Source organism: Triticum urartu, chromosome 4 (genome assembly GCF_003073215.2).
Source record: "Triticum urartu cultivar G1812 chromosome 4, Tu2.1, whole genome shotgun sequence".
Lineage (NCBI taxonomy): Eukaryota > Viridiplantae > Streptophyta > Magnoliopsida > Poales > Poaceae > Triticum > Triticum urartu.
Window position 1 is genome coordinate 339,537,999 of NC_053025.1, and position 20,592 is coordinate 339,558,590.

A 20,592-nucleotide genomic window follows, 5' to 3' on the forward strand; every position below is an offset into this window, starting at 1 on the left:
TAAGCCAAGGCTCTCTTTGTATACTGTTTTTGATGATTAGACAACAATTGACCTTTTGCAGTATTTTGTACATAGACAAAATTACCATTGGGCCAAGTCAATAGCCGCTCCATATCCTCTTGTTTCCTCTTACCGGTGCTCTTGTCCACCGCTTCAGTACTCTCGACCATCGTGTGCATAGCTGAAACACACACGAATCTCAAGGGAGAGAATCACCAGAGCCAAGGGACACAAATGTCAAAGCAGGGAACCAACAGAGCTATGTGGCACCAATCTCAATGGAGAGAACCACCGGAGCTCTTCTCCACCTTTGTTCTATCCTGAACTCGCCATCACCACCTCTCGTCCTCTTCCTCGGCAGAAAAGAAAAGATGGAGGCCTTCCTCGCCGGCTTCCGGGCGCCGCCTCGAGCTTCCGCCGTACCCACCGCCCGGAGCCCGCCTCCCAGCCCCTTTTTTCTCGGCACACGGCGCAGGAAGCCCTCCTCCTCTGCCTCCGTGGTCTGCATGGCGGTATGGTCTCTTTTACCATGCTTCATTGTTGCCGGCCAGTTCTTGAAGATAGGCAAGGGTCGTAATCTGTTGTGTATTTTTGTGTAGGAGCCACATCTCATATCAAAGTTGGATTCTACAGAGAGGGCATGGAAAGAAATGTCGGTATGGTTCTGTCCTTCTTCTTCTTCTTTTGCGCAGACTCTACTTCTTTGTTCAGTGCCTACTTTCTGAATCTTCACAAACCCTTTTAGAGCCTGTTTATTTCATGCTCCCTCCGTCTTAGTGCTAGATACATCCATTTGAGCGATAAATAATTCCAGATGGAGGGAGTAGCATTTTCATACGAATTTTCTACGGTTTTAATCCTTATAAAATTCCCTACCTGTAGTTCTGTTATAAAATTGTTATTTTGGGACCAAGTCAAATTCTTCAAAGCTACCGTCTCATTATTCGAGGAAAGCGATATGCTATACAACTTAAATTTTGATTCTTTCATACAAATATATTATCAATTTACCATGCACGGGAATCTAATGAATGAGTATCTTCTTCAGATTAGATTGGGTGACCCTGACATTGTCTCAGATCCGAGCGAATACCAAAAACTTGCACAGTCTGTTTCCGATCTGGGAGAGGTATATTTGGCATAACTCGAGTGCCATTTGCTTTTCGTTATTTGGGTGTTATGAACGTTTGTGCAAAATTTATCGATTTTTTTATGAAAAATATTCAGGTTGTGACGGCATATAGGGAATTTAAGGAATGTGAACGGCAGATTGAAGAAACAAAAGGTTGGTATGTTTCAATATTTTTTTTGCCTTGGTTTAAGTACTGGATGCTCACATACTTTTTTATTGACCAACATGATAGCTTTGCAAAAAGAGAATGGTGATGACCCTGATATGGCTGAGATGATAACTTCAGAGCTAGAGTCTCTCTCTGATCAGCTTGCGGAGCTCGAGGAAAGACTGACGGTAGGTATTGTTAGGAATAAGCAACTTGTATTCCCATGAGGCCATAGGCCGATATATATACATGTATAGGTGTGGAAAATATGCAGGAAACCCCTTATACAACGGGATAAATACAAAGGGGTACATGACTTATATTATAACTCTAACACCCCCTCTCAAACTCATGGTGGATGAATAACACTGAGTTTGGAGAGATAAAAGCCATGTTGTGCTCTAGTCTGGGCCTTCGTCAGGAAATCCGCCAACTGTAACTCGGAAGGCACATACTGAAGAGCAATAACCTGATCCTGCACACCAGTGCGCACATAGAACGCATCAACACCAATATGCTTGGCGAGCTCATGCTTCACAGGATCGCGCGCAATGCTAATAGCACCTGTACTGTCAGATAATAGCAAAGTCGGTGTAGTGACAGAAACACCAAAATCCTGAAGTAACCATCGTAACCAAGTCACCTCTGCCGTCAAAAGAGCCATTGCTCGCAACTCAGCCTCTGCACTCGAACGGGAAACTGCAATCTGTTTCTTCGTCTTCCAGGCAATGAGAGAACCGCCAAGAAAAACACAGTAAGCAGAAAGTGAACGGTGATCGGAAGGATCACTAGCCCACGTAGCATCCGAATAGGCCTGAAGCTGTAAAGAACTGGAGCGAGGAAAGAATAGACGGTGAGAGATCGTGCCCCGAAGATATCGGAGAACACGGAGGAGATGACCATAGTGAACCGATGTGGGAGTAGAGACAAACTGACTAGATAAGAGATGTCCGGACGAGTGACAGCTAGATAGACAAGACTGCCAACAAGATGACGATAACGCGTCGGGTCAGGGAGAGGATCACCATCAGTAGCACGGAGGTGAACATTGAGCTCCATAGGAGTCTCAACAATGCGCTCGTCAGTAAGAGCAGCACGAGCAAGAAGATCCTGGATATACTTTTTCTGAGATATAAAAAAGCCATCAGAAGTAGAAGAGACTTCAATCCCAAGAAAGTAGTGAAGAGGTCCAAGATCAGACATAAGAAACTGCTCATTAAGACGGGCCTTTACAAAGGCAATATACTCGGGGTCATCCCCAGTGATGATCGTGTCATCAACATAGAGAAGAAGAAGAGTCCGACCACGAGGAGAAAGGTGAATAAACAATGCTGGATCATGAGCACTTGCTGAAAAACCAGCGGTAGTGACCACAGAGGCAAAACGCTCGAACCAGGCGCGGGGGGCTTGCTTAAGGCCATAGAGAGAGCGGCGAAGACGACATACCATGCCATCAGGAACAGAATACCCAGGTGGTGGCTGCATGTACACCTCCTCACGCAGCTCACCATTAAGAAAGGCATTCTTAACATCAAGCTGAGATACAGACCAGTGGCGTGCAGAGGCAACAGCAAGAAGTGTACGAACAGTGGTCATATGGGCCACAGGAGCAAAAGTCTCGTCATAATCACGACCATGCTCCTGCTGAAAACCACGAGCCACAAGACGAGCTTTGTGACGCTCAAGAGAACCATCGGAGCGAGTCTTAACCTTGTAGACCCACTTACAAGTGATGGGACGGACTCCGGGAGGAAGAGAAACAAGATCCCAGGTACCAGTGCGTTCAAGAGCAGCAATCTCCTCTGCCATCGCAAACTGCCATTCAGGATGAACAACAGCCTGACGATAAGAAGTCGGCTCAAGAACAGCAGCACTAGCGGTGGGAAATCCAAAATGATCAACAGGCGGACGAGGCCGAGAACGCAAGCCATAAGTAGGCTGAGAGGAAGATGACGACTCATCCACAGAGGCATCCATAGGTCGTGAACGACGAGTGTAATGCTGGGGAAAAGATGGAACAATAGAAGGAGGAATCGCCAAGGTAGAATCGGGGGGTGGCGACGAAGAAGTCACCGGAGATGAAGGTCTAGAATCCGGTGACATGCTAGGCGAGGAGACCGGGGAAGAGGGTGGCTGCAAATCGACTAGAGGTGGAGAAGCAGAGGGAGTGGAACGAATAGGCATAGGCTCGACGGGGGTGATAGGTGAGTCAGGAAAAGTGAGGAAAGAGATATCCTCCACTGAAAAAGTCGAGGAAGATGGGCGTGGGTAGAAGGGACGAGACTCATCAAAAGTCATGTCTCGAGAGATACGCATCCGACGACAGATAGGATCCCAACAACGATAGCCCTTATGTTCATCACTATAGCCTAAGAAGACACACTCAACAGACTGAGCGGTAAGTTTGGTGCGTTCGCGAGGGGCAAGAAGAACATAGCAAACACAACCAAACACGCGAAGCATCGAATAATCGGGAGAATGATCAAAAAGATGCTCGAAAGGAACACCACCCTGTAGAGCAGCGGAAGGCTGTATATTGATAAGATAGGTGGAGGTAGAGACGGCCTCAGCTCAAAAATGAGGCGGGAGAGAGGCAACAATCATCAATGCACGAGCCGTTTCAAGAAGATGTCGATGCTTTCGCTCAGCCACACCATTCTGAGCATGAGCACCAGGACAAGAGAATTGAGAGAGAGTTCCTTGCTCAGCAAGAACACCACACAACATCTTAGAGATATACTCGCCAGCGGAGTCAGCACGAAAAACACGAATAGGTGAAGAGAACCGAGTATGAACCATGGCAGCAAAACGCTTATAAATAGACAACACCTCACTACGAGAAGTCATGAAATAAAGCCATGTGTAACGAGAGAAATCATCTATGAAAATAATATAGTATTTATGACCACCTTTCGAAGCGAAAGGAGCCGGACCCCATACATCAGAATGAACTAAATCGAAAGGACGCTTAGACACTGACTCACTATGTGAATATGGTAACTGAATCTGCTTGCCAAGACGACAACCCTAACACTCTAAAGAGACATCTCCTGAGACAGACCCCAGAAGACCTCGACGAACTAAAGACGACAACCGAGAACCACACAGATGACCAAGTCGATGATGCCACTGCTTGAAGGAACCAGTAACGGAGGCGAGTGAAGCGGAGGAACTGGCAATGGTGGTGGCAGCGGAAGGAACATGAAGCCAGTCCAACTCCCAAAGACCCTGAGAATCACGGCGGCGAGGGCCAGCCCCAACCAGAGTGTGCGTGCGACGGTCCTGGACAGAACAAGAGTCAACGTCAAGGATGACGCGACAACTAGAATCAGTAAGTTGACCAGCAGAAAACAGATTCATGGTAAGTCGAGGAACATGAGCAACATCAGGAACAGAATAAGGAGTGGAAAGATGGCCTCTACTAGCAACAGAAAGTGAAGTACCATCAGCAGTGAAGACATGAACAGGAGAATCCAGCGATCGAAGAGAGGACAAAGTGGAAGAATGAGAAGACATATGAAAAGAAGCTCCAGAGTCCAGAACCCATGGGGATGTACCTGACTGTGTAGAGGGCGGTTGCTCCGTGCGGGAAGCACCAGTCACAGAACCAGCAATACCTGTCGAGGAAGAACTTGAAGCCGCAAGCAGACGCTTAAGTCGCAAAATATCCTGCTCAGTCAAAGCAATGGCTGAAGCTATCGAGGTAGATGACGGAGTCCCTGAAGATGATGATCGCGCCTTGCGCAGGTGTTTCCGCTTCGTGTAGCACTGGGACTCAATATGACCATCATTGTTGCAGTAGTCACAATGTGGACGGGGGCGACCTGAGCTTCCAGAAGGAGTGGGCAAGAGCGGCGGAGCACTCGAGCGAGAAGGGGTCGGTGCAGCAGGTGGAGTGGAAGAAGCTCGAGTAGCGAGCACAGAGGGAACCTCCAGCAAACCAGCACCGCGTAAGCGAGTTTCCTCAGCACGAATCTCTGAAAGCGCCTCCATGAGAGAAATACGGCCACGAGCAAACAACTGAGCACGCCGGGGCTCAAACTCCTTACGGAGCCGAGACAGGAGTCCAGGACAGGCGGGGCCAGCTGGAGGCAGGGCCTGTGGGAAGAAGTCGATCGGGCCTGCAAGATCAGATCGATCGGGGTGGCTGGAACAGGGCTTCGATCGGGAGGAATCGAGCGGGGACGTGCAGGAGGAGATCGAAGCCGGCGGGATGAGATCGAAGACGAGATCGAGCGGGGACGCTACGAGCGACCCGGTTGGAGATCGATCGGTAGAGACGGATCAAACGCACGAGTTGCAGCGTGCAAAAAATTGACCTAGCTCTGATACCATGTTTGGAATAAGCAACTTGTATTCCCATGAGGCCATAGGCCGATATATATACATGTACAGGTGTGGAAAATATGCAGGAAACCCCTTATACAACGGGATAAATACAAAGGGGCACATGACTTATATTATAACTCTAACAGGTATGCCAGATATTTTTGATTTATACTTGTTGAAGTACTTCTCATTGCGCTTACCTTTTCATGTTAGGTACTTCTGCTTCCAAGCGACCCTCTAAATTCACGTAACATCTTACTTGAAGGTATGTGTTGGTTTTCAAGTGTCCATCTGATCCTATCAACTTATCTAGGCAGTTGCTTTGACCATGTGCAATTGTTATATCACTACTAATTGAGGCAAGTAAAAATATGTTAACCAGGGCATTTTTATTATATCAATTCTCTCCAATTCAGTTCAGGAAAAACTTACGTAAGAGTGCCATACTGCGGAAGTGTTTAACTTACAATTGCTTCAACTCTAGTTCAAAATTTCGTATCTGAGAACTCTGTTTTCTTTGTTTCTGCAGTAAGAGCTGGCACTGGAGGTGATGAAGCTGGAATTTGGGCTGGTGACCTTGTAGGTAGATGCAAATCGAGTATGATTTAGCAACTGCGATAGTATATATGTTGTTGTTTGGTCTAGGTAATAGCATATTGATCATAATTTCATGATTTACGTGGATAACGACCTAAGAACTACTCAATGTGCAACAAAGATTTTTAGTTTTGGCAACCTCAGTTCATCTTTGTTCATTTCACAGTTGTTGTTCGAAAGTATACTCCCAGAATCATAGCGCATCGTATTTATGACTTTATTGACATAATCCACACTAAATGTGTAATGTCTATTCTGCAGGTACGCATGTATCAAAGATATTGTGAGCTCAACAATTGGAAGTTTAAACCAGTTTCTTGCTCAGAAGTATGTACCTGCAAACTTAGCCTGACTATTGAATAAAAACATGTTATTTCACAAAAAAGAAGAAGAATAAAAACATGTTGATCGAGTAATTAAATCTTCCAGGCAGAAAAGGGTGGATACAAGACATTTGTGATGGAGGTGAAGGGAAAGCAAGTCTACAGTAAACTGAAGTTTGAGTCAGGTGTGCACCGTGTTCAGCGTGTACCACAGACAGAGACTATGGGTCGTGTTCACACGTCAACCGCAACTGTGGCTATTATGCCAGAGGTGACTATTAGATGCCACTTTCTGACATGGATTTTATGTTTTCTTTTTTTAAGTTTTATAGTTGTGTTTTGATGGCACCATAGGCCGACGAAGTGGACGTGGTTATCGATCCAAAAGATATTGAACTTAAAGCTGCAAGATCTGGTGGAGCTGGAGGTATACCACTTCTGGAGTGTGTGATTCTTCTAGTATTATACTCTATGACTTTGGGTGTATGTTACAATATCTTTCTGAAGGAAATGTACATTACATGTTACAACTGATTTTTACGCTTGTATGTTCTCGATCAATGCAGGGCAGAATGTTAACAAGGTGGAGACGGCTATTGATCTTATTCACAAGCCTACGGGAATAAGGATATTCTGCACAGAAGAAAGGTCACAACTTCAAAACAAAGAACGCGCATTCCAGTTATTAAGAGCAAAACTGTAAGTTTCTATCATCTGAATTATCCTTGTTATTGTGCAGCCTTTTAATCTGTGTGTTACTTCCATATGCTTGCTTTCATCTTATTGTTTCTGCTTGTAAAGATGCTCTTTCGTAGTAGTATTATAGTTGCATTTCTATCTTGAGTTTCTTCTCAAAGAAGCCATGAATTTGTACCTTCTTGGAGTTCATATTTACTCTGTACATTTGCTACCATTGTCAAACGATAAGTTAGTTTCATAGTTGAATTAATCCTTTGTGTGACTTATTTCATCTCCCATATATCTCTATATAAACATTACAGATATGAGATAAAGTTAAGGGAGCAACAAGAGTCCATAAGAACCCAGAGGTTACTGCAGGTATGATGTATGTTCTCGACAGAGGTTCATATGTTGCAAACTCATAGATGACCTAGTGAAAGGAACAGAAATCTGTTTCCCAGATGATAATGTTCAGAAAAAAAAAGTTATACCAATGATGGTCGCAAAATATATATCTGAGTGGTGATATTGAATACACAAGTCTCTTAGTTATTGGCATGACTAACTTAAGGAATGCCAGGATTAAAAATGAAGTAACTTTCTTTGATTTTCACACGGGTTGCAAAATTTTGGTATACCCTATGTTGAATTTGCTAACACTGTTAATAATTAAAGGTCGGTACTGGTGCTCGCTCGGAGAAGATACGGACGTACAATTATAAGGTACTAGCACATTATGTCATCTTAGGGTTTCATGCCACTGAAATATTTGTGTTGCCAATGTTTGAAATATCTAAAGTATATTTGAGTCTATTTCAAATTTGGTCACAGGACAACAGAGTGACTGATCATCGGTTGAAGATGAATTTTGTATTGTCTAGCTTCCTTTTAGGAGATATTGAGTCAGCTGTTCAGGTACATCACATATCATGATATGCAAATTGTGTGACATGCAACCATTTGGGAACTGAAGAACTAGCACATGACATAGAAATCCACAGCGTTTGTTAATTTCGTTATCCTGAAACATCTACAGTCCTGCGCTGCATTGGAGCAGAAGGAACTCTTGGAGGAAATGGCCACTTCTTCTGCAGTGAAGGCATGATCAGTTTAACTATTCCTTTTGCTTCTGGCCATATCCTAAAGGAGAACAGATCCAATGGCATCTTACAGTCGATGGAGATCGTCGACCAAGATGTACATGAAAAAACTCGAGAGTCGCGAATCATATTCCTTGCATGCACACACTGTTTTGTTTGCTCATGGTCATTTTGCATATACACTAGTGTCTGTAGACAATTTGATGCACTCCAGTTGCCCTGATGGGAGCAGATTTCGAGTAGCTGAAATCGACATTTTTTTACAACAAAGCGGTGACGCTGGTTGAAAATATACATAAAAGTTCTGTGTGGTTGAAGTCCTGAAGAGTGGTGATGTGTCTGCGTGGAATCTGTGCACCAGGATATTTTGTGCAGGCACAGGTAACAGTGTGTTTAGGGCTCATCTAGATGTGACATAACTATGTCACTTCTAAGTATGATATCAGCGGCACCCTCACATCAGAAGTAGCCCATCCCATCTCGAAAGCGATGTTTTGGCTCCCGGGCTAACATCGTTTAAAATACTAAACAAATTTAAAAAAATCATTTTTTTGTGATGAAAGATGCTTGAATGCGTGATGTCCATACCAAATTTGGTGATATTTTGACATTTGAGGAGCTCGTGACAAAAAAATAAATAAATTCGAGTCTGAGATAAACATTTGGAAAACAACACTATTCATGCCTGGATTTGTCTTTTTTGCCACGCCCTCCTGGAATGTCCAAACATCACCAAATTTTGCACGAACATCACGCACAAGCACATCTTGCTTGCAATTCTTTTTTCAGATTTTTTTGATTTTTTTCTATTTTTAATCACATTACTGTTCATCGGGCTCATCTGAGCCCAGGCACCAATTCGGGCACCGAATTGGATATTCGATCCCATCTCGTGTTCGTTTGTTACTTTTTTCTTTGTTTCTCCTACGACCAGCTCGTTTTACTCAAAACTAATGATGCTCCAGTTCAAGTTATCAAGTTTTACTCAAACTAGCTCGGAAAGGCACGTCGGCACGCCGCGCCCGTGAAGGTGCCCATGCAAATGCTTGTTGTTTGATGATAACATAACTATACAAAGTCACCCTAAACATCACATGACTAAACTATGGTGCACACCAACAAAACATAACTTTGTCGGGCTCACTAAGAAATGAGCATGTCTAGTAAATTTGTAAAAAATCAGCAAGGAACTTGATATTTAATCTAAGGCTACTTGTTGCATTTTTTTTTTGATAATTTGAACATTGTTACACTATACGAGAACTTGTATACTTGTGGTACTAAACATTATGTAGTCCACAAGACTGTATTGTATTTAAACAGTAGCAAAATATGCAGGATTGAGTAATACCTAAATTGATAGAGACAAATACACACTCCCTCTGTAAAGAAATATATAAGTGTTTAGATCACTAGAGTAGTGATCTAAGCGCTCTTATTTTTCTTTATAGAGGGAGCACTTCTTAATCTGGACAGTAAGTAGACCAATCCACATAACAAGAGATCATATTTGGTGATGATGTTAGCAAACAGTCTTTCAAAAGAAATGTTCAATCTCTTGGCGTGCACAAAGTGCATAGCCAATATATCATGAACAATTATTGTGTACTCAATCATCCATCAAACACAATAAGCTACGTGGAAGGCGTGCCCACTCGGCCTGTCCACGTCGGCAGGAGACGCGCGAGCGACACCGTTTGAGGTACCATTCTGATTGGGAAAGAGGGAAAAGGGTGTGCGGTTGGGCGTCGTTGGTCGCTGTTTCGGTTGGTCCACGCGTACGTAAGGAAACTTAAGAGGGAAGTAAAGAAATCCTATGGCACGCAAGCTCACAATCCATGCGCACACGCAATCTCACCTCTCCTTCGCATATCCCTTCGGCGGCATCGACCCCATCCCATGGTGCGCTGCGGCTTTCCCCTGCCCTTTGCTTCTATCCTTGCCTCGTCGTCATTACTGCTCCCACCCTGCAATAAGCACCTATCTCAGGCTGCAAATGGGACTACACATGGGAGTCCCACCTTTACCCGAATAACCGGACATCCCATCACAAGGTACAAACATTAGGTGGGAATAAGTGGGATCCCACTTAGCATATGCGCACAGATGTAAACACTAATTTAGCATCCATCAGTAATCCGTTACTCACACCCTCACATCCTAGCTAGCCGAGTAGCTTTGTGGTCGTCCTCATACTCACTGCCGCTACAGCCGATGATGTATCCTCCCCCCTTCTACCCCTCCGTGGAGGCGCACTATGACCACATGCCCGGAGCTCTGCCTTTCCATGCTTGCCGACATCCCGGACCTTCACAAGTAACCGTTCATGGACGTATCTTCGCAGTTGTCACACACCGGGAATAAGGTGATCACGTTGTTGTCTTTGACTGCATGGGTCTTCTCAAGACCACTATGGAGGCATGGATGACCTCATGGGAAATATGGCGGCGGATCTGCAGTCGCCCTCTGTGGCTAGGCGGTCGACCATGAAACACGACATGATGGTAGTCTCGGTGGCATAAGGTGTGTTGGAAATATGAGCAATTTACCAAATGATTTTATTAACGGAAATATTAGATAAGACATGACTATTATAGCAGAGATAAAACAAGTCATGCAATCTAACAGAGAGAAGGTAAATAGCATCTTCATATATGAACTAGAACCGAACACATCTAGAGCAAACATATCTAGAGCAGACACTAGAGCAAGAAACTGTGGTAGAACCTCAAACAGAAAGAGCATGAGAACACACAGAACAACATCAGAAGCACCGGTCTTGGGGTCAATGTCATCGCCAGCCATGTCGTCGAAGAGGTTGTCGACGTCGGGGAAGAAGTCGTCGTTGGGGAAGTGGTCGTCGGTGCCCTGAGCGTCCGTGATGAACCGGTCAGTAGTAGCGCAGAGCTCTCCCCAAAAACCTTATCACCCTTCTCCCATACATGATTGAAAGAGGTGGGGTTTTGGAGGCCTACCGTCCCAACCTGCGGTGCATGCCGCAAGCCAGGATGGGGAAGATCGCGGCAGTAGCTCAGTGGTCAGGAACGGTGGCGAGAGCAAGATGATCTTTTGATGTGTCTCTGGAGAGGAGCGACATCTCTTTTATAGGCACAGGAGCAGGAGGCGAATAGGCTGAGACGGGAGCTGAAGCAAAGGAGGGAGATGAAACGAACAGACAACAACCGCAGGGTGCAGCGTTCGTTTCAATATCCACTACAGCAAAAACTTTCCAGTTCCCGAGTGACCTTTCGTATACCCGTCGTGCATGGCAAAAAATTTAGACATGGGATCGGCTCATTCCCGCAACCCGTGGCGCGTCCTGACGAGGCGTGGCATGGCGAGGTGGGTGGCGGAGGAGGAGTGCACGTGAATGTCCCTCTTGTTCTCATGCTCATACATGTGGGGAAACAATCTCCCTTATAAGGAGGTGATGCGGAGCATCCCAAGGTCATCCCCATGGACCTACCTACATCTCCCACAACACCACTTGGACCAATGACAAGAGCACGAGCAAAGGCTATCGAAGATAAGGTGAACTCACTCCTTTCCGAACTATCACTTTTTATACATGAGACATGGCTGCTACCTCAAGCGGAAACACTATGTCTGCTCAGGTACTTGGAGGAAAGCCACGGAACATCTACATCCAACGGACAAGCCGGCGAGGACACCAAGTGCAAAGGACAAGAAGAAGAGCTGCCACGGAAACTACAGCCACCGGACGACCGGTCCAGACCGGACGTCCGGCCCCTGAAGGCCACACCAGCCCAAGGAAACCAGTCCTTCGAAGTCTACAGCGGCCGGACGACCGCCCAGGACCAGACGTCCGACACCTCCCAGGCTCCGGACGACCGACGCTCCTGCAACCAAACGAAAACAGTGGAAATCCGAGGAAGACCGGACGACCGGTGCCCGGACGGCCAGACTCCCACGGACGTCCGCTACCTCCATGACAGAACGTAATCTATGGAAGGCCGAAGATCTACGGATGTCCGGACCTCCCCGAGCCTCCGGACGACCGACACCTTACAAACGTCCGGCCCCTGGCTATGTCCAGTTGCGGGCTGAGCCCCATGTACCCCTTCACTTTACCCCCTTTTTGTACTACGACTATAAATAGATCTCTCCCTCCTCTTATCTAGGGTAGCGTTGTGATAGCTCATTTGTGAGATAGAGCCTCGCTCATCCATACGGATCTACTCCTTGAGAGAGACCGCGGCCCCTCTACGGAGAAGATCCCCTTAGATTCAAGACCCCCTTTTGGGTGGCCCCATCAAGACCTCCTTTGGAGAAGACCGGTTACCCTGTGTATCATTCCGTGTTGACTTTGGATCATGTGATCTCTTTTGTGTTCGAGGACCTAGCATATGTTTGATCATTCTTGTTGGTTTGAGCGATTCTCTCATGTTTCCCCTTGTGTTTCCCCTCGTGTTCTTCGTGTTCATCGCGGGATCCGCTCCTTTCATGAAAGATCGACTGAATAGGGTTCCACCCTATATCATCTTGGTATCATGAGCCACGTTGATCACGATTTCGGAGCCTCCCTGTTGTGTTTTCTAGCCTTGTTTTGTTGATTTCGTCCTAAATTCGAAAATTCCCCACAAAAATAGCCCAATTTTTTGTTTGTGATTTGTTGGTGTGATGAAATTTTGTTGGATTTGATCCATGGATTTGCTTTGCCTTGAGTGGATCTAGCTTTTCCCTTTCGTCTCCACCTTTTTCATCCACAAACTCGCCCAGATTCGATGGATTTCAACCTCTCCTCGACGAACCCTAGCAGTTCATCCCGTGCCCGAAATCGCACATGCACCGGACGTCCGACAACCGGACGACCGCAATTCCCCGAACGTCCGTAATTCCCTGACTAAACTGGATTTTTCTCCCCCCAAAAATTTTCAGCCACCGCCCCACTTCTGCATACGCATTTCTATACCACCACCACTTCCCTCAACCACTTTACTTTGACTCGCTTCGCACTCTAACACATTTTTTGCCACGTTTTGCCTTGAGAATTTGAGTTGCGGTTCCGCGTCCTATTGTGTTTCGGCTATTTAGGTACGGTTCGACTTCAATATCACCCCCGCTCATCTTCGCCATGGGTTCGTCATCGAAAACAACCACTTCACCATTTTGACACCATACCGTAAGCAAGAATCGGTAACCTCATCTTGGTATCATGATATATTCATTCTTGCCATTACATTGATAGCCATCATAGCCCAATTTTGCGTATCATACCCATCGAGACTAGCCTTTGAGTATTGCTGGCAACTTCACTTGTGCACATTAGTGGTCATACTTCCCATAGCATACATACAATAGCATTGGTGCATATCTTGGTATCATCTCTTGTGTCACAAAGTTGTCATCGCATACACAATTGCTATCTTGCTTCGTAAAGCATTGCATGAGAAAAGAGCTCAAAAGAAAAAGAGCCAAACAAGCTTTTAAGCAAAAGGGAAAGATAAGCAAATAGCTTTTAAGCAAGAACCATAGCATCATACAACATTAAGATTGTCATACTAGATCATCTTGGATCATATCATCAGAATACCATACATAGAGCATACTTGGGATAGAAGTCGTTGCATTTTTGCTTAGTAGGTTGTGCACAAGTCTTCATATCCACCTATTGTGCAATCGTGCTAGCGTCTCTCTAGTGTTGTGCAACAAGAGCATTTTCGTGGATTCCACATTTTGGCTCATCCTTGGTTGCACGACCGCATTTATCTCTTTGCGTGTGTGTTTCCGTGTACCATATTTTGCTATTGGTCTACTTGTTGCATTGCAAATTTGCGAATCTTTTTCAACATTATTGAAGCTCACTAACAATTGCATCAAATTTTGCTTTTACTTGTGTAGGTGTGAGAAACCGACAAGAATTGGTACCGATTGTGCTATTTCCTTGTTCCACATTGAGTGATCATTGATTCACCTTCAACATCGGTCAAGGTACATTTGGTATAAGTTCTTCTCTTTCTCCCACTCACATATTTGTTTGGAATGATGGACAAGCCAAGTACTTCTACCAACCCACTCTTCTTCGAGCAAGACGATGCCATGACCTCCTACGTCACAAAGAGCCACCTCTTTGGTGCACAACATGCTTTGCATCAAGAGCAACAAGAAATGAGTGAACGCATCGACAACCTCACCACCGACTTGTGACTCTCTGAGCAACGTACAAGAGACTATTTCGACAACAAGCTCGACGACCACAAGAAAGAGAATGATGCAAGAATGGACGAGATCCGTGCTTTGTTGCTCAACCGCTCTTCTTTCACTTCGTCCTCATCAAGACGGAGCCGCTCAAGTCGACACTCCGACTACACCATCTCCGGCTCAAGTACACCGACATCGAATACTCTTTGACGTGCCGTGCGCCAAGATCGTCAAGCAAACCGCAATCCTCTACACGACTACAACTCTCAAGAACAACGACATCGTCAAAACCAAGCTACCTTTGCGCAAGCACGAGAACGGCAACGCCAACGCCAACACGAAGAGGAAGAGCGAGCGCTCCTACACCAAGATGCACAAGATGCCGAAGCACAACATCAAGAGCAACAATTGCGAGAAGCTCAAGCACTTGAGGCGCAACGAGCCCTCCGAGATTCAAGTCGAGCCGTAGCCAACCGAGGCCGACAAGCTCGTGAGCATCAAGAAGCGCTCCATGATGAAGTTCACAAACGAATATATCAAGCTCGCGTGCATCGTCAAGATCGACAAGTTCCTCCACAAGCTCGCCAAGAACATCAAGTTCAACAAGAGCAAGAAGACAATGGAGATCCTCCAATACAAGAACAAGTTGAGAGAGACGATCCTCCTCGTCAAGGACGTCATCATCCCCGACCCCAACACAATGAAGAGCAACGATACGACAAACTCAAGTTCACCATGCCCAAGTTCAATGGAAGAAATGACCCCGAAGAGTACCTCTCATGGGCATTGAAGGTCAACAAAATCTTCCGCTTGCACAACTATGAAGAAGAGAAGAAGAACGCGATGGCATCCCTTGAGTTCCAAGACTACGTCCTCATTTGGTGGGAACAAGTCATTGAGCACCGAGAGGCAAGAGGTGAACCACCCATCACTACTTGGGCGCAAAATGAAGGATGTCATGAGAGCACGCTTTGTGCCAACCTACTACAACCGCGACCTTTTCAAGAAACTCCAACTCCTCAAGCAAGGAACCAAGAGCGTTGAAGAATACTACAAGCAAATGGAGATTGCCATGATACGAGCTAATGTCACGGAAGATGATGAGAAAACTATGGCATGTTTCTTGAATGGACTTAATCATCCTATCAAGAAGATCGCCGACTTCCAACCATACTCGAACCTCATCGAGCTAGTGCATCAAGCTACAAAAGCAGAACGTAAAGTGCAAGATGACTTCAAGTATGCCAAGTTCTCATCCAAGTCATATGGCTTCTCCAACAACCAAGCCTGAATGACTCCAACACCTTCTACCTCATCCAAGCCATCTACAAGCAACAACGACAAGTCGATTTACAAGAAAACTTTGACAACCTCAAGTCATCCTCCTACTACAAGCAACTTCAAGACGAGAGCTTCATCATCATCTACCCCAACTGATGAGACCGTCAAGACAAGTTCCTTCAAATGCTTCACATGCGGAGGCCGAGGCCACAAGTCCTTTGAGTGTACAAACAAGTGCACCATGATCCTCAACGATGACGGTACATACGACTCCATGAGCGAAGGAAAAATGGAAGCCCTTGAGCAAGTGGCCATGCACCGACAAGTGAACGAAGATGAAGAGGAACAAGTCTTTTGTGATGAAGATTCAAGCCCCGCTCTAGTTGTCTCCAAGGTCTTGACTCTTCAACATCAACAAGAAGAAGACCAAAGATGCCATATCTTTCATACCAAGGCCGACATCAATGGAAGGTCTGTCAAGGTCATCATCGATGGAGGGAGTTGCCATAACTTAGCAAGTGAAGAACTATGCTCCAAGCTCCTATTGGTCAAGATTAAGCACCCACATCCCTACAAAGTTCAATGGCTCAGCGACTCCGACACTATCCAAGTCGAGCATAGAGTGCAAGTATCTTTCAAAATCGGAGCTTACGAAGACACTTTGGAGTGTGATGTCGTTCCAATGATCGTTTGCCACCTTCTTCTTGGGCAACCATGGAAATTTGACCGAAGTGTCATTCACAACGGCCAAACGAATCACTATATCTTCAAGATGAAAGGAAAGGAGTACGTACTTTGCCCTATGTCTCCAAGCCAAGTGATCGCCGACAAGCAAACCACCCATCATGGAGAGAATAGTGAGAGAGCGAACCACCAAAAAGATAGTGAGCGCCACAAGGCCAAATCGAGTGCCTCCATGATGAGCAACAAGAAGAACTTAGTTCTATTTGCCACCAAAAGTGAGATAAGAGAAGTGTGTGAGAACCCATATAGTGTCATGCACCATGTCCTTTTGTGCAAGGATGAGGCACCAAAAGCTAACACCTCTCACAATCTAGCTTTAGAAATATCTTCTCTATTGCAGGAATTCCAAGATGTTTTCCCCGACGAGCTACCTCTGGGTCTACCTCCTTTACGAGGCATTGAGCACCGAATCGATCTCATCCCCGGAGCTCCACTTCCTAACAAGGCTCCATACCGCGTCAACCCCGAGGAAACTAAGGATATCCAACGGCAAGTACAACAACTCATCAACAATGGCCATGTTAGAGAAAGTTTGAGCCCTTGTGCCGTCCCGGTAATCCTTGTTCCCAAAGATGGTACATTTCGCATGTGTTCCGATTTCCGTCCTATCAATTCTATTACCGTGTGTTATCGTTACCCTATTCCACGCCTAGATGATATGCTTGATGAGCTTAGCGGAGCCACAGTTTTCTCTAAGATTGATCTTAATAGTGGCTACTATCAAATACGCATCCAAGAAGGTGATGAATGGAAAACTGCATTTAAGACCAAGTTTGGCTTATATGAATTGCTTGTTATGCCAATGGGTTTATCTGAAGCACCCGGTACTTTCATGCGACTCATGCATTTTGTCTTTCGACCTTATATTGGTGTATTTGTAGTGGTCTACTTTGATGATATTCTTGTGTTTAGCAAATCTCTCAAAGATCATGTCACCCACCTTAAGACCGTGCTACAAACTCTTAGAAAAGAGCACCTTTTTGCTAATATGGACAAATGCCTTTTCGGTGTTGACAAGCTTGTTTTCTTGGGTTTTGTTGTGTCTTCTAAGGGTGTTCATGTTGATGAATCTAAGATCAATGCTATTAAGAATTGGCCTCAACCAACCAACTTGCAACAAGTGCGTAGCTTCCTTGGTTTAGCCGGTTTCTACCGTAGATTTGTGAAGGACTTTAGCACCATTGCTTCACCTTTGCATGCTTTGAGCAAGAAGAATGCACCTTTTGTTTGGGGACCATCCCAAGATACTGCATTCAATGAGCTTAAGAATTTTCTTACTCATGATCCCGTGCTTGCATTACCCAACTTTGACAAACCCTTTTAGATTCATTGTGATGCTAGTGGTAATGGCATAGGAGGTGTGTTAACGCAAGAAGTACCCCATAGCTTACTTTAGTGAAAAACATTCCGGAGCGCAACTCAATTACCCCATCTATGAAAAAGAGCTATATGCTTTAGTGCGAGTTTTGCATGAATGGGAATATTATCTTTGCCCTCATGAATTTATCATCCATACCGACCATGAAACACTTAAATACCTTAAGGGTCAAACTAAGTTGAACAAGCGTCATGCTAAGTGGAGTGAATTCATTGAGTCTTTTCCTTATATCATCAAGTACATTAAGGGTAAGGAAAATGTTGTGGCGGACGCTCTTTCCCGCATATGCATGCTTGTTTCTCAACTTGAATTGGATGTAATTGGTTTTTAGCACATAAAAGACTTGTATGCGCATGATCCTACTTTTGCTATTCCTTATGCCAAATGTTCGACGCATACATCTTGGGAACACTATTACATCAAAGATGGTTATCTTATGAGAGCTAACAAACTATGCATCCCCGAGTATTCTCTTCGTTTGTTGCTTTTGCAAGAATCTCATGGAGGAGGACTAATGAGACATTTTGGACGCGACAAGACTTTCGCTACGCCAACCGCTTCACCAACCGATGTTCGACATGTCGCAAAGCTAAGTCCAAAGCTCAATCTCATGGTATATATACTCCCCTTCCAATTCCATATCACCCATGGGAAGATATTAGCATGGATTTTGTACTTGGGTTGCCTAGGACTAGAAATGGAAATGATTCCGTGTTTGTTGTTGTGGACCGATTCTCTAAAATGGCTCATTTCATTCCTTGCAACAAGATCGACGATGCTTCATATGTTGCGAATCTCTTTTGTAGGGAAGTCTTATGACTACATGGAGTGCCAAAGACGATTGTCTCGAACCGCGATGTCAAGTTCTTGAGCTACTTTTGGAAGACTTTATGCGCCAAGCTCGGAATCAAGCTACTATTCTCCACAACATACCACCCTCAAACCGACAGCCAAACGGAAGTGACGAACTGAACACTCTCCACCCTACTACGTGTGTTGATCAAGAGGAACATCAAGGAGTGGGAAGAGTGCCTACCGATCACTGAGTTCACCTACAACCGCGCACGACACTCAACTACCAGCAAGTCCCCCTTCGAGGTCGTCTACGGATTCAACCCCTTTTCGCCATTGGACATTCTTCCTCTACCACTACAAGAGCACATCAACATGGACGCGAGTACCCGAGTGCACTATGTCAAGAAGATGCATGAAGATACAAGGCACACCATTGAGCGCCAAGTACAACGACTCGCGATCAAGCTCAACATCAACAAGCAACCCATGATATTCAACATTGGAGATCTTGTGTGGCTACACCTTCGAAGGACCGCTTCCCTAACGAACGCAAGTCCAAACTTCTACCATGAGCAGATGGACCCTTCAAGGTGCTTGCATGCTACAACAACAATGCTTACAAGATCGACCTCCCGCGTGACAAGTACAACGTGAGCGACGTATTCAACGTCAAGGATCTTTCGCTCTACCATGGTGATGAAGATTTCGATCCGAGGTCGGATCTTTCCCAAGGGAGGGGAGATGATGCGGAGCATCCCAAGGTCATCCCCATGGACCTACCTACATCTCCCAGCACACCACTTGGACAAATGACAAGAGCACGAGCAAAGGCTATCGAAGATAAGGTGAACTCGCTCCTTTCTGAACTATCACTTTTTATGCATGAGACATGGCTGCTACCTCAAGCGGAAACACTATGTGTTCTTAGGTACTTGGAGGAAAGCCACGGAACATCTACATCCAACGGACAAGCCGGCGAGGACACAAAGTGCAAAGGACAAGAAGAAGAGCTGCCACGGAAACTACAGCCATCGGACGACCGGTCCAGACCGGACGTCCGACCCCTGAAGGCCACACTAGCCCAAGGAAACTAGGCCTTCGAAGTCTACAACGGCCGGACGACCGCCCATGACCGGATGTCCAACACCTCCCAGGCTCCGGACGACCGACCATCTCCGGACGACCGGTGCTCCTGCAACCGAACGAAAATAGCGGAAATCCAAGGAAGACCGGACGACCGGCGACCGAACAACCGAACTCCCACGGACGTCCGCTACCTCCATGACAGAACGTAATCTACGGAAGTCCGAAGATCTACGGACGTCCGGACCTCCACGAGCCTCCGGACGACCGACACCTTACAGACGTCCGGCCCCTGGCTGTGTCCAGTTGCGGGCTGAGGCCTATGTACCCCTTCACTTTACCCCCTTTTGTACTACGACTATAAATAGACCTCTCCCTCCTCCTAGCTAGGGTAGCATTGTGATAGCTCATTTGTGAGATAGAGCCTCGCTCATCCATACGGATCTACTCCTTGAGAGAGACCGTGACCCCTCTACGGAGAAGATCCCCTTGGATTCAAGACCCCCTTTTGGGTGGCCCCATCAAGACTTCCTTTGGAGAAGACCGGTTACCCTATGTATCGTCCCGTGTTGACTTCGGATCGTGTGATCTCTTTTGTGTTCGAGGACGTAGCATATGTGTGATCATTCTTGTTAGTTTGAGCAGTTCTCTCGTGTTTCCCCTTGTGTTTCCCCTCGTGTTTCCCCTCGTGTTCTTTGTGTTCATCACGGGATCCGCTCCTTTCATGAAAGATCGGACGAATAGGGTTCCACCCTACATCAGGAGGTCCAACTCCCACCAAACTAGCAATGTGGGACTAAACTTTAGTAGCACCCCTTGCCTTGCATGAATGGGCTTAG

The 20,592-nt window shown here is 45.8% G+C and overlaps 1 protein-coding gene across 2 annotated transcripts; it reads left to right on the forward strand.

Moving 5' to 3' along the window:
• The first annotated feature begins 250 nt into the window (after nucleotides 1-250).
• Nucleotides 251-8,627, forward strand: LOC125551622 (peptide chain release factor APG3, chloroplastic). Of its 2 annotated transcripts, none has more exons than XM_048714887.1 (15): nucleotides 251-512; nucleotides 600-656; nucleotides 1,049-1,129; nucleotides 1,228-1,285; nucleotides 1,365-1,468; nucleotides 5,823-5,874; nucleotides 6,139-6,192; nucleotides 6,532-6,533; nucleotides 6,636-6,800; nucleotides 6,884-6,956; nucleotides 7,096-7,228; nucleotides 7,531-7,588; nucleotides 7,886-7,933; nucleotides 8,042-8,125; nucleotides 8,247-8,627. In XM_048714887.1, the coding sequence occupies exons 1-15, from the start codon at nucleotides 279-281 to the stop codon at nucleotides 8,313-8,315; spliced, it is 1,272 nt and encodes a 423-aa protein (XP_048570844.1). In that variant the 5' UTR covers nucleotides 251-278; the 3' UTR covers nucleotides 8,316-8,627. The 2 variants fall into 2 exon arrangements, with proteins under 2 accessions (XP_048570844.1, XP_048570843.1); XM_048714886.1 differs by having other exon boundaries at nucleotides 6,139-6,188; nucleotides 6,468-6,533.
• Nucleotides 8,628-20,592: the final 11,965 nt, after the last annotated feature.